A 14,814-nucleotide genomic window follows, 5' to 3' on the forward strand; every position below is an offset into this window, starting at 1 on the left:
AGAAGATCTTCAAAAAATACCTATACTTGTGATGGATATCTAATAGTTGAAGATATATTTAGGTTAATTGATTTATTATACCCTTCACCTTCGTGAGAAGGGTATATATAAGTTTGTCATTCCGTTTGTAATTTCTACATTTTCCATTTCTGACCCAATAAAGTATATATAATCTGGATCCTTATAGATAGCGGAGTCGATTAAACCATGTCCGTCTGTCTGTCTGTTGAAATCAATTTTCTGAAGATCCCAGATATCTTCGGGATCCAAATCTTCAATAATTCTGTCAGATATGCTTTCGAGAAGTTTTCTATTTAAAATCAGCAAAATCGGTCCATAAATAACGGAGATATGAGCAAAAAACCGGGACAACCTCGATTTTTGACCCATTTTTGATCTATATCTGGATTACTAAGTCATTAATATAGACAATATGGATATCTAATGATAGATATTTCAAAGTCCATTGCAACGATGTAGATAAGGCTATAGTAAGTTGGACCTACAATGGGTCAAAATCTGGAATAATATTTTTTTACCCGAATTTTTTTTCATCCAAAAATTTTTTTTGTCATACATTTTTTTTCCAAAAAAAAATTTGAAAACTAAAAAAAAAAATTTTTTTTAAAAAATTTGGAAAAACCTTTGGTTAAAAAAAATTAAAAAACAATTAAAAAAAAAAAAAATTTTAAAAACAATTAAAAAAAAAAAATTTGTTTACCTAAAATATTTAAAACAAATTATTTTAAAGTATAATTTGGTGAAGGGTATATAAGATTCGGCACAGCCGAATTATCTCTTATAACTTAGGAGATAATCGCATTTGAATATTAAATTATCAACATTTTTACCCACCCTACTCCAGTTTTTTGATAACAGCGGGTCCAAATATATCCCGATTTTCTCCATTTTTCTTTTATTGTACTAACAACAAATGTATATGGCAAACAAACAAAAGAATTATTTAAAAATCGTTACTGACTTCAAAGTTATATGCATTTGAATTTAAATATTTAAAAAAATGCGATTTTTCGCTAGTTTTTTGGACAAAAAAATACTTTTTTTCTCTTTAAGTTATCTAAAAAATTTCTAAGAAGTTGTATAAACAATTTATACTTTTTGAAAAGCTAACTTTACATTAAATATTTTAAAAGAAAACAACTTTGAAAATTATTGATATTTAGGGGACTAGGTCAAACCAAAACACCTATTTTTTTATCTGAAATTCAACTTTAGGGCAAAATATAGTAAACGATTTTAGATGGCCCAATATGTTTTTAAATATTTTGTAAAGGATTCCGATAACCCTGACCCTGGTATAGATATTATAGCCAAAAACCAAAAAAAACATTTTTGGGATTTTTAAACACTTCGTTGGGAATCGCGGGATTCCTGACTACAAATTTCAAAATTTGTTTTTAGTTTTCTATTTTCAATGGCAAAATCTATATAACTGTAAAATTTTATTAAAAAATATTCATAAATAAAAATTTAATTTCAATTGAAAATGTTATATTTTTCAAAAAATGGTTTTAAAATCGGAACACAGCCAAAGAAATAAGAGCGCTTTAAAAAATGAACATACCCGAGGTGTCCTACTTTGGGGATCCTTGGCAGCGCATTCAAATTTTTTGTTTTCAAATTTTTCTTTGCGCATTTTAAATTTCATTCAAATCGGACTTAAATTTCATTCATATCGGACTTAGAAGTTACAGATTTATTTCCCTCTTTTTTTCATACCACTGTGTGTCCGTTCGTTCGTCCGTTTGACTGTCCATCAAATTTTGTACACTGACGAAGCCCCCATATAAATGACCTCCCGAAATAGGACTTTATCGGTCATAAATGTTTAATTTACATTCTAATAAGTTCGTTAGTCATAGCTTCCATGTAAGGGTGAGCTTCACAAAATCTCTTTAACAAGCATAAATCTTTTAAAAATTTTGGTATCCACATAAAATTCAACGATAGGTTTCATATATACATAAATCACACGACCTACAATAATTAGTAATCTATAATAACTTCCGAAAATCATTCACGAAAATATATTATTGAAATTTTTTTTTTTAAAAATAGCTTTTTACATTTACCCTACTTTCTAATTTGTTTTTGTTTGTTTTAGTAGATCTGTATGAACATAAGACTGGATAACTATGATCTTTTAGAATCTACATCATAAATTCATCGAAAATTGTCATAGTATAAAGTAATTAAGATTCAAAATGTTCCCAGTCATATTGTCAAGCTCCTGTCAATGTTCAGTTATTGTTATCGGAGAATAAATTCTTTTAGAAAATTCCCAATGAAAAAAAAATCCAAGTAAATCTGCCAAATATTTGTGGTTGTGTTAGTTTATAACAACACCAATACCACTGCAATAACATACAAACACATACAAGAATACATACATACATACGTGAATAAATAAATAAAGCTGCAACATGGTATTTGTAGTTTCTGTTTCTATGTTTCTGAAATTTTCTATTGTTTTCCAGCAACAGAAGAGTACAAAGTACGAATGCGAATTTATTTTTTTGGCTAGATTTTCCATCATGTTTTTTCACAGTGTGAGTGTTTGTTAGTTTGTATTTCTATAATAATATTTTACGAATGTCTTTAAGCTGAATTTTGTGGTAATTTTACGATTTTTTTCGTTTTTGCAGTTGCAGTTGTTTCATTTTGAGGTTAAGTAATAAGAAACTCTGTTTCAAAGATTTTGTAATGTAAGTATTTCAATTTGAAAACTTAAATTTTTTTTTATTAGACAGTCATTCTCTGTTTGTGTGTTTGGTTTTTTTTGCTGTTTGACTCTGGGTAAATTGTTGATTTTTAAAGAAATAAAACTTGCCACTCACTTGCTTGCCACACTTACAATGTTATATTGTTGCTATTATGTTCAGATTTTAGTGTGTTGCCTTACATTGCATTGATGAATTCCTTTTTCCAATTTGATTGACATTTAGCTCAGTTGTTGCAATTTTCTATGGTTCGCAAGTTATTGATTACATGTTTCCAACATTTTTCGAATTGTTGGCTAAAATTTTTTAAAATCATATAATTATGTGTGCTTTTTGTTGTAGTTGTTGCTGCTGTATTCAGATAGATTTGTTTTGTTTTTGTGAGATTATGGAAATATGCAGTTTAAAAAGTTTAAATATTTGAATTTTTGTTGAAGGAAGTGGGTAATTTGTTGGTTTTTGGAGGAGATTGTAAGAGATTTGAATAAAGTGTTTTAAATATTTAATTTTATGAATTTTTTCGAAAGTATTGAAAATATATATTTATGTATTTATAAACAAACATGATCAAATAAGGTATTCTTTAGCAATACATTCAAAAAAAAATTCTACTATTCAATTCAATATGTTATTATAACTCCGAAACTACTGATCCGATTGAAACGCAAATTTGATTTCAAAATTTAAAATTTGTTCATTATATATTAATGCTCATAACGTAAACAATAAATAGAAAAAAATAAAATAAAAAAATAACACATTCTTATGTTAAAAACGATGTCAAATCTAAAAGACTAAATAAAATATGCGACATTCAAATAGAATCAATCAGTCTTAAAATGATTAAAAATAAAAAATCATCATAAGAATTCGTTGTTTTCTTAATATTTTGTTGCATATTATTTCTAATTATTTCTAATAACAGCATCAAATCTTTTGGGGATTGAATTTAACAAACTTTCGCATGTAGATCGGGAAATTGCATACCATATTTCCTGAATTTTCTGCCAAAGTTCTTCCTTGTTTTTAAATTTTTCAGGTCCGAGTTTGTCTTTTACTATTTTCCATAGGATTTATGTCTGTTTATTGAGACGGCCATTCCATAACATGAATTTTGTTATATAAAAACCATTTTTTGGCAAGACCTGACGTGTCCTTTGGGTCATTATCTTGCTGGAAGAGCCATTTTAAGGGCATATTCCATTCTGCATGTGGCTTTATAACATTCTCCAAAATATTTACATACAAGTGCTTATCCATATTTTCTTTAATCCAATAAATTGGACCCACGCAATACCAAGAAAAGCATCCCCATATAATAATATTTCCCCAAACATGTTTAAACGTTTTTGGTTTTTGCCATTTTTTGGACGTCTAACTAGGGTTTTTAATTTCCCGACCTTTTTTTGATTCCCGGGAATCGGGAATTTTTTTCTACATTCCCGGGTACCCGGCAATTCCCGAAATATATAATGATACTGTAAATTAGGAATATTATAGGCAAATTTCATATAAAATCTTAGTGTTTTAATTATTAAATATCAGAGCTTCGAATTAATTAATAAAATTTGAGTTTAATTCACTAATATCTTAATCCGTAATTAAAGAATGTCAGCCATTCATTCCATAAATCCATTTCTAATATTGAATTTTTTAGATTCATTCCAAAGCCTTTGTTTAAACTGAATTATTTTTAAAGTTAATTAATAACAGAATTTATTCAAACTTTGAATGATTAAATTTTTGGTAAATCGAATCATTTACAAAATTAATTGAAAAAATTGTCTTAAGCCTTTCTATTCTAGATTTGAATTGAAGAAAAATTTAATCATTTAATAAATTTTTGAAGCTATTTTGTTATGGATTTGAAAAAGAAATTTAAAGAAATTAGAATGATTCAATAAGAAATAAATTCTATAAATAATGAATTCTCTTTTTAAATTTTCATACGAAGAACCCCAAATAAATAATAATAATAAGCGGTCTATTATTGCCAAGATATAAGCAAAAAACTGAAAAAACTTTTCACTGTTTTTTGGTGAAAAAAATATAGTTCTAACTTGTTTTCTATGTATTTTCGTCAGTTTTTAATTCCCGGGATTCCCGACTAAAAATCCCGGGAATCGGGTAGTGAAAAATTGGCAAAATTCCCGGGAAATTTGTACCGGGAATTCCCGGGATAAAAACCCTACGTCTAACCCATGTCTTATCATCACTATCAATTAAATTAATGGTCGTTTCGTCCGTCCACAACACATTTTGCCACTTTTTTATATTTTCTGTCCCACGCCAATCCTTATGATTGCTGCTGGTTTTAAATGAAATATTGGTAGTGATTCTATTGTAATGTCCGTCACTGTATATCAAACAAAAAACTAAAATTTTGAGAATTCACTTAATTGTGTATAAATTCGAAAAGAATCAATCGATTTTTATGATCGATATTTAATTTTGTTGCTATTGTATGTGGTTTTACAATAAAGAAATAAACCTGAACGATTTCTGCCATTTTCAATTTTTTATGAGTTTTTCAAAACAAAAAATTTATATTTTTTGCTTCAATTTGTTATTATAACTACGAAACTACTGAGCCGTTTAAAACGCAATATATAAACAGATTAAAGGTTATGTAAATCTTAACTTTTCCAAGTTTATTTTAATAATATCGAACTAACCCTTTTTGAGTTATCATAAATTATGTGGAGAAACATCTAAAGAAATTCACAATTTTAGATAGTCCTAGAGATAGTCTACAAAAAAAATGCTTATATTTGTAGGTTATCTCTTTTAGTTCAAAACATATTTAAGCTTAATTATACCCTACACCACCATAGTGGGGAGAGTATTATGCGTTTGTGCAGATGTTTGTAACGCCCAAAAATATTAGTCTAACACCCACCTTAAAGTATACCGATCGACTTAGAATCACTTTCTGAGTCGATTAAACGATGTCCGTCCGTCCGTCTGGTCGGCTGGCTGGCCGTACATGTAAACCTTGTGCGCAGAGTACAGGTCGCAGTTTTGAAGATATTTCGATGAAATTTGATACATATTATTTTTTCGGCTCAAGGACCAAGCCTATTGAAAGTGGCTGAAATCGGTCCATTATTTCACCTAGCCCCCATACAAATGTCCTCCCAAAATTGGACTTTATCGGTCATAAATGTTTAATTTATATATGTATCTCCACAAATTCCGCTCCAAATAATTTTTATACACACAAAATTCATGTTACCAAATTTTGTTACGATCGGTCCATAATTAGTCATAGCTCCTATATAGGCCCGCTTCCGAAAATCACTTTAACGAGCATAAATCGCTTAAAAATGTTGGTAAACACACAAAATTCAACATAGTTAACTTTAATATAGACATAGATCACACGACCTATTTTCATGGTAATCGGTTCATAATTAGTCATAGCTCCCATATAAGGTCCACTTCCGAAAATCACTCAAAAATATAAATTATTGATATTTTAACAGAAATATTGTTTTGCTCTTTTACTTAGTGTAGGGTATTATATGGTCGGGCTTGACCGACCATACTTTCTTACTTGTCTTTTTTTAAATTTTGCTCCATCTATTTGTCGTATTTTATATATGATGAGCCTACGGAAGGTAGCATTTTTTTTTTATATATAAAAAAAAAAATTTTTTGTTTTTTTTTTAAATTTTTTTTGGTGAAAAAAAAATTGGGTTAAAAAATATTTTTTCCGATTTTGACCCATTGTAGGTCCAACTTAATATGGTCTTATATACGTCGTTGCAAAGGTCTTTATTGTTGTCTATATTAATGACTTAGTAATCCAGATATAGGTCAAAAATAGGTCAAAAATCGAGGTTGTGCTGTTTTTTTCCTCACATCTCAGCCATTTGTGGACCGATTTTGCTGATTTTAAATAGGAAACTTTTCGAAAGCATGTCTGACAGAATTATTGAAGATTTGGATCCCGAAGATATCTGGGGTCTTCAGAAAATCGATTTCAACAGACAGACAGTCGGACATGGCTTAATCGACTCCGCTATCTATAAGCATCCATAATATATATACTTTATAGGGTCGAAAAAGTATATTGTGGTAATTACTAACGGAATTACAAACTTCTACATATATACCTTCTCACGAAGGTGAAGGGTATAAAAATATGAAGCATTTAATGAGAGACCCTTTATTATTTACTGTCAAGTTACAGTGGGTAATACATTGGGAAAAGCATTGTAACTATATTTGGTATTTTTTAATGAACTCAGTTCTTTCCTTTTTCCAAAAACCAAAATAATATAGAAAATTATTATATGTATTGCAATTTTTCAAATAATTCCAAAACATTATTCCCTCAAGATCATTTCCAACTGGGACAACATGTCCCTCGTCTTCTAGTCCAGTCTATTCAAGTGACATTTTATGCAAATTGTAGGTATTAAACTACAAACAAAATCACAACATCCACAGCAACAAAGAGCATAAATAGTTTTTGCAAAAAAAAACTTACAGGAGGATCAATGACCGTCTAAGCAATAACAATAATAACAAACAGCAACAATACTACAAATAATAAAAACAGAAAATGAAACTATACTGTGGTTATAAATGAGCAACGTTTCGTTTTAGCGTCTGCTAAGTGAATGCAACAAGTATTTACAGAATAAAACGCTGTGTACTACTATTGCACTGCGGCGATTAATGCAACATGCACAAACTCATACATAAATATGTATCTACTACAGAGGAGATGTTGTACGTATTCACATTCACACACTCAAACATATTCGCATGTCGATGACACTTAATCAATTATTCTTCTAGACAAACAAACTAAGAACGCAGCAACTTACAAAAAATAAATAAAACTTTTACACAAAAAAACTAAAAAAAAAAACAAAAACTAAATATGATTCAATCCAAGTTTACACACAAATGACGATGACAATCAAACACAATTTATTTATAAAGAGACATTCAGCGTCTACAGTGTGCAGCAAAACAGCAGGTTGCTAATAATTGAAGTTTAAATAAGGATTTTGAAGAAATAACTGAAGCAACTAGAACCACAGCGAGAATATTGATATATCCGGATATGCCAAATCTAATGAACCCATTTGTTGGACGATTTTCTCAATTTTAAATAGCAAAAGAACCAGGACTATTAGGGTGGCCCTTTCTCACCCCCACAAGTGTCATTAAGGGTTAATTTCCATTTTTGTTCTATTATTATAAATTTTAGACTTCATGTTATATTTCTCTTAAGTTTCATCAAAATCGACCCAAAAATAAATAACATTCCGCTATCTTTAAATTATAAATTACAAATATTGAAAAATTTTACCTTTGACCTTCACGACTTAAGGTTTAAAGTTTTCCAATTTTAATAAAACTTTCAGAGTCTATTTAGAATTACTTGGGCTATAATATTCTGAATAGCTTTTACTTAAAATTCATAACAGTAATGAAATACAGCACATTCGCAAAAAATGGCCATATAATTGGTTTTTCTCGAAAATTTCAAAATTTAAATCGCAGGTACGGAAAAACTATAAGAGATATTTTCATAATTTTATTATATTTTTATTCCCTATTATACTCTTAATACATCCCAATGAGATGATGAAAAAATTCTGAAATTTGTTTAACAAAATTTTTAAAAATTTGAAAATGGAGTTTTGAAACTGCCGTTAAAAAATTTAATTTTTTTGTTCATACCTAAGAATAGGCTAACGGTATCCTATGAAGACAAAAACTCATATACAAGTAAATACGGACATATTTTAAGTAAAAATGAGCTTTTATTTTAATATTTATCAAAATATGTTAATTTTGTTCCCACATTTCTTGTTGTAGTGGCCTGAGACACGTTAATGGCCTGGCGAATTTTTAATAACTTTAACATTTTTTGACCGATTTCTGTTTTTTATGTCTCATTAGAACGACAATTATGTACACATTTCGATTCTTTTAAATTAAATTACAAAAGTAATTTTTTAATGGCAAAATTTTTACAAAAACTGAAAAAATGCATTTTTTCCCCTTGTAAATGCATCTCAAAACTTCAGAGGGCTTGCGGCACGTCTTAACCCCAACCGATTTAACTAACATTTTTTCAGGATAATTTTTTTACTAAAGTTCACCAAACTGGGGGGTGAGAATGGCCAAAATCCAACTTTCGTTTATTAAGGGCCACCCTAAGGACTATAGCCAAACAATTTTAAAAAATTTTAAGATTTTTTTGGCCCATATTTTGAGAGCATATGGATTTGTTCCTAGTACTTAATGATCTTCCGAACTTACATATATCGAATTGTCTGTTATTTCTTCAGTTTGTTTTGCCAAAGTAGCCTAGATTTAGTGGCGGATCTTATTTCAATATTTTAATCCAACGCATTTTGCTGCCCACTGTATGTGTAGTTTTTTTTTTTGTTAAAGTACATAAATAAAAGTATTCATGTGCATAAAAGTACTTATTCATGTGTCTGTAATTATGTGTACAAATAAATATTATTATTTTATTAAGTAAACCATGGGATCAAATACATAGTTAATGCATATTAATCATTGCAAATAAAATAAACAAAAGATTTTCTTATGAAACACAACAAAAATTAAAAAAATTAAAAAAAAACTACAAAACTAAATATAAACAATTGTGGTAAAAACTACTTATAGTTGTATTTATAAAAAAAAAAACAATATTATATTATTTATATTGAGACATCAAGGCAGCTAGTAGTTGCTGTGTGGGTTTTGCAAACAGTTCAAAAACCTTGATAAAATCTAGCAAATAGAATTCTAGACAAACAAGTCATGGAGTAAGAAAACAAATTTAGGACCTTTTAAAAGCTAATGTAATCTACAATAAATGGCCAATTATTATTAAAAAACAGAGTCTAACAACTCCACCAAAATAATTTTTGTTTCTAAGATGGTTTATCTTAGCTGACACTTATTGACAAGGAATGTTACAAAAATTAGTAAGTCCGTAACTAACCTCTGAAGAATTTAAGGTATTGGATCCAGGGTATTCAATTAATCGAGTTTCTGGTTTAATCGAGCAAATAATTAGTCGGAGTTTCGATTTAATCGGTTAATAATCGGTTAATTTTAAATTATTCGATTAACCGAATAAATTTCGATTTAAATTTTAAACTGAATATAAAACCACGAATTAATAAAACACTTATTTAGGTAATTTATTAATAAAAAGAACAAAAACATAAAAATAAGCAAAACATAACAATTCAACCAAAAAATAAATAATATTTTTCAGTTTTAAAAAAACTCTCTCGCTGATTGTAGATGTTGAAGATACCTAAAGTAAGGCATGATAAAGAATATCCAATATCCCAGTTATTTTTTTTTGTTTTTTCAAGCATATAAAATACTCCATTATACTATTGGAGTCCTTTTTGGATTGTTTTTAGATTTTGAATACTTATAATAAATTCGATAAGTTCTGATAAGAGACTCGTTTCAGTAGTATCCCCAGTTTCGTCTATTATCGTGTTTTCATCCGAGAAATACATGTAAATTAAATATTTCAGTTGTAATACTCACTAAACATGTTTCTTGGATGATCGAAAAATTATGTAATTTTACTTTGATTGATTTAAAACGGAGAAATAAATACAAAAAATATGTTAATGTACAAAAAAAAAAAGAAATTTCGGTTAATCGCCACAAATTAATCGTTTTATTTGTTATTTGAAAATCGGCAATTTTGAATTATTCGAACAGTTAACCTACGAAAATTAATCGGTTAACCGATTAACGGCTAATCGATTGAATAGCCTAATTGTATCTGAACTTTGGAAATGGCTTTATATTTTTCACTGACACTTTTCCATTAAATTTAACTATATTTTACTTTAATTGTAATTTCTTGAATGGGAAATATTTAGAAAGACCAGTTTGAATGAACAATTTTAAAAACTCTATACATATTTGGATTTAGCAAATAAAAATATGTAATTTTTTGCAATTTGCTAATAAAAAAATGTTGCAGCAACATGTTGCTAAGAAAAATGATGTAGCAACATGTTGCTAAGAAAAATTATGTAGCAACATGTTGCTAAGAAAAATTATGTAGCAATATGTTGCTAAGAAAAATGTTGCAAAGAAAATTGTTGCAGAAACAAATGTTTTAGCAACATGTTCATAAAAAAAATTATTTAGCAACATGTTGATAAGAAAAATGTTAGTTCAACATGTTGATAAGAAAAATGTTGCAGCAACATGTTGATAAGAACAATTTTAGTGCAACATGTTGGTAAGAAAAATGTTTCAAAAACATGTTGATAAGAAAAATGTTTCGGCAACATGTTGATAAGAAAAATGTTGCAGCAACATGTTGATAAGAAAAATGTTGCAGCAACATGTTGATAAGAAAAATGTTTCGGCAACATGTTGATAAGAAAAATGTTTCAGCAACATGTTGATAAGAACAATGTTAGAGCAACATGTTGATAAGAAAAATGTTGCAGGAACATGTTGATAAGAAAAATGTTGCAGCAACATGTTGATAAGAATAATGTTTCAGCAACATGTTGATAAGAAAAATGTTGCAGCACCGTTGCACTATTGCCACGAATGTGCTAAATTTTAATAATACACTCAGGTCTCGTTTTATGCGATAGATGCGTTCCAAAAAAATCGCATCAATTGAATTCGCATAAAACGATACTCTTCAGCTTCATATAAAAACTAATGATTCGTTCCAAAATTCTGAAAAACCGCATAAATTAAAATTTATATTAAAAAAAAAGCAAAATCGCATAAAAAAATTCAACAAAACTATATTTATTTCATTTACTTAAACAGTAAAAACAAAAACCCTCTAAAAAAAATAAACAAAAATATAATATTAATTCATTAATCACAGAAAAAACAGAAAATGTTCCAAAAATTAAGCTAAAACATTTTTTAAGGAAATTCTGTAAATATTTATGATCAATCTGAATGACTGAATAATTGTCGGCATCGTTTAGGAATTGGTTCAACATCACTTTCATCACTAGATGATATAATCATATTGTCATCATATTGTAAAATATCATTTTCATAACTAGAATTAAAAAAAACATCTAAAATTTTCAAATCTGTTAAAATTCCAAAAAAATCGTTAATTTAAAAACCGCATAAATTTTAATCCGAATAAAACGAGACCTGAGTGTATGTCGTTCGTTAGCTTAGTGTGCAAACGTGCTAAGTCCCATTTCACAAATTTTACAGGAGACACAAAAAACGATTTAAAATCCTTGGTTTTAAATATTTTTGAAATCTGTCACTACAGTTTTATAGCATTTTTGGCATGATTTATAGTGATAAATAATCACAGTTTAGAAGAAGTCGCTTTTTTATCGCTTAAAGTCTCTATTTTGACTAAAGTTGATCTCAAAAGGCTTGATATCAGGACTTAGAACATTTACATACTAAGCTAACAATATAATGAAGATTTTATTTTAAATATCCTTCATATCAATAAATTTACTAAAGACCTAATGAACAAAAGGCTACATTATCCATGGATTTTTTCCATATTGTGACATAAGAAATCTTCACTTGGCTTTAACCTCTAATATGCCAAACTCAGGCTGAGAAACGTGACATGTTTCTTTGACATTACAAATGTGCAGCTATTTTTAGTTTCACTGAATTTAACATACATATACGAACAATTATATTAAGTACCCAGCAGTTCTAGGAGACCGTACCTAACTAGTGATTTTACATATCATTTAGTTATTATATTTAGTTATTTTTTTAACATGTGTATGTCCCATGAAGGGGTTCAACTGACCTTTTTTGACCCCTCAGTTGCATTACTAGCTACCTAACTGGTTACTTGATCAGCTACAATCTAATTCACCTCAAATAGTCTGTTAAAAAGACATCTCATAGCAGTCCAAAAACCGATTACTTGTAAACAAACCTTCCTCTACAAAGGATACCTGGACTACTTGCTTAACTGCTGGGTAGTATACAACATAAAGATGGTACAAATATTTCTACATTTCTTAATTCCTTGGAAAATAATAACAATAACCTTGAAACCCACATGGTGTCCTTGAAAAAGTCAGCTAGAAAAAAATGTGTTCTTTAAAGAATTAGAATTATATTACACAAACATTTCCTATTGATTTTCATGCTTTTTTGTAGTTGTAGTTGTAGCTCTCCACTCATGTCTTCAATTACAATTGCACGTTTTCCTTGAATTAAAATCCTTGACAACTAAACAATAATAAAGAGACTTTTTAGTGATAGAGGGAGAGGGAGAGAGAGAGAGAGCACGATGCATTACAAGGAAAATCTATGGGAATTTAACAAACAAGGTTTTTACTAATAATTTAACGATTAAATTACAAATTGATTCTTAAAAAAATTAAAAAGGAAATATTGTTAAAGTCCAATTATGTTAGTGATACTTTTTTAGAGTGGTTTTATTTCACTGGTTTTATTTTACTGAAAAAGTTTTTGGAAAAAATAATAATTAGGTATAATTTTTGGTTTTAAAGGGCAGTTGATTATTTTATAAATTTATAATATTTTTTTGTAATTTTTATTCTTTAACTATTGCTAAACTTTTATTTATTTGTTTGATTTTGTTATGGTTTTTATTTTGTTTACTTTTCCCTGAAGTTAGCGTGAAATCATTTTGTTATTTTTTTTTGTCTACGTCACTTTATTTTATTGCGGATTCTTATCGCACGACTTAATAACATTTTAATCTTTATCTCAATATTTATATTGAATACTTAACTCACTCAAAGGTTAATGGACTTAGTGAGGAGGGGGAGTTTTGCTTACTTATGCAGCTGGTGATGATGATGATGATGACTGACGATGAATTATGTTGTTGTATGCAATTCTAGACAACTTACAGTGGCTGTGAGTCATTTGAATTTGATTTATAATTAATTAAATAGAAATTATGCAATACTCTAAATGAATATATAACTTCTAAATTAATAAACTGTTTTTATATAAGTTTGTCATTCCGTTTGTAATTTCTGCATTTTTCATTTGCGACCCCACAAATTATATATATTCAGGATCGTTATAGATAGCGGAGTCGATATACTATGTCCGTCTGTCCGTCTGTGTGTTGAAATCAACTTTCCGAAGCCCCCAAATAACTTACATACACGATTCATACATCAATATGAATATCCAATGACAGATATTTCAAAGACTTTTGCAACGATGTATGTATATAAGACCATTGTAAGTTGGACATACAATGGGTCAAAATCGGAAAAAATATTTTTTAACCCGATTTTTTTTTTCACAAAGAAATTTTTTCTATAAATATTAAAAAAAAAAAATTTTAAATTCTAAATAAAAAATTAAAAAAAAAAATTTTAAAAACAATTTCGAAAAACCACTTCATTCTAAAGAGTTTTTAACAGGTATGTGGCCGAGCGTTGTCATGATGGAATATTCCTGGTTTTCGCTCACTTCAAACGAATTATTTGCTTTCGGTACAGGTTCCCTATGATGGTCTGGTCAGATTTCAGCAGCTCATAATAGATAAGAACAATTTGCTACCACCAAATACAGAGCATTACCTTAGCGCCATTGACATTTGGCTTTGGTGTCGATTCGACTGGTTGGTCAAGCTTCACGTACGATCTCTTACGTTTCAGGTTATCGTAATGGATCCATTTTTCATCGCAAGTAATGTTTCGGTGCTAAAATGATTTTCTTTTATAGCTTTAACGCAGCATTTCAGACATACAAAATCGTTTTTCATGTTTGCGTCCGTCTGGCTGGCCATGTAAACCTTGTGCGCAAAGTACAGGTCGGAATTTTTAAGATATTTGGACAAAATTTGATATATATAAGCCCAAGCATGAAGCCTATTGAAACTGGCTGAAATCGGTCCATTATTTCACATAGCCTCCATACAAAGGTCCTCCCGAATTTGGACTTTATCGGTCATAAATGTTTAATTTATATATGTATCTACACAATTTCTATTCCAAATAAGTATTATATATACGAAATTCATGTCACCAAATTTTATTATGATCGGTCCATAATTGGTCATTGCTTCCATATAAGACCCGCTTCCGAAAAT

The 14,814-nt window shown here is 28.8% G+C and overlaps 2 protein-coding genes across 2 annotated transcripts in view; both read left to right on the top strand.

The window, feature by feature from the left end:
* LOC135954030 (ecdysone-induced protein 78C-like) overlaps positions 1 to 14,814 on the top strand; it is a 76,577-nt gene that overhangs the window by 59,644 nt on the left and 2,119 nt on the right. Inside the window, exon 5 of the mRNA XM_065504076.1 lies at positions 2,499 to 2,515. Within this exon, the coding sequence (XP_065360148.1) occupies positions 2,499 to 2,515 (17 nt within the window). The remainder of the gene's footprint in view (positions 1 to 2,498; positions 2,516 to 14,814) is intronic.
* The window catches only part of Eip78C (Ecdysone-induced protein 78C), a 119,129-nt gene continuing 116,045 nt past the window's right edge, over positions 11,731 to 14,814 (top strand). The window contains exon 1 of the mRNA XM_065504043.1: positions 11,731 to 11,740. The gene's annotated coding sequence lies outside the window, so the exon portion shown is untranslated. The remainder of the gene's footprint in view (positions 11,741 to 14,814) is intronic.

The sequence above is a fragment of the Calliphora vicina genome, chromosome 3 (genome assembly GCF_958450345.1).
Source record: "Calliphora vicina chromosome 3, idCalVici1.1, whole genome shotgun sequence".
Taxonomy (NCBI): Eukaryota; Metazoa; Arthropoda; class Insecta; order Diptera; family Calliphoridae; genus Calliphora; species Calliphora vicina.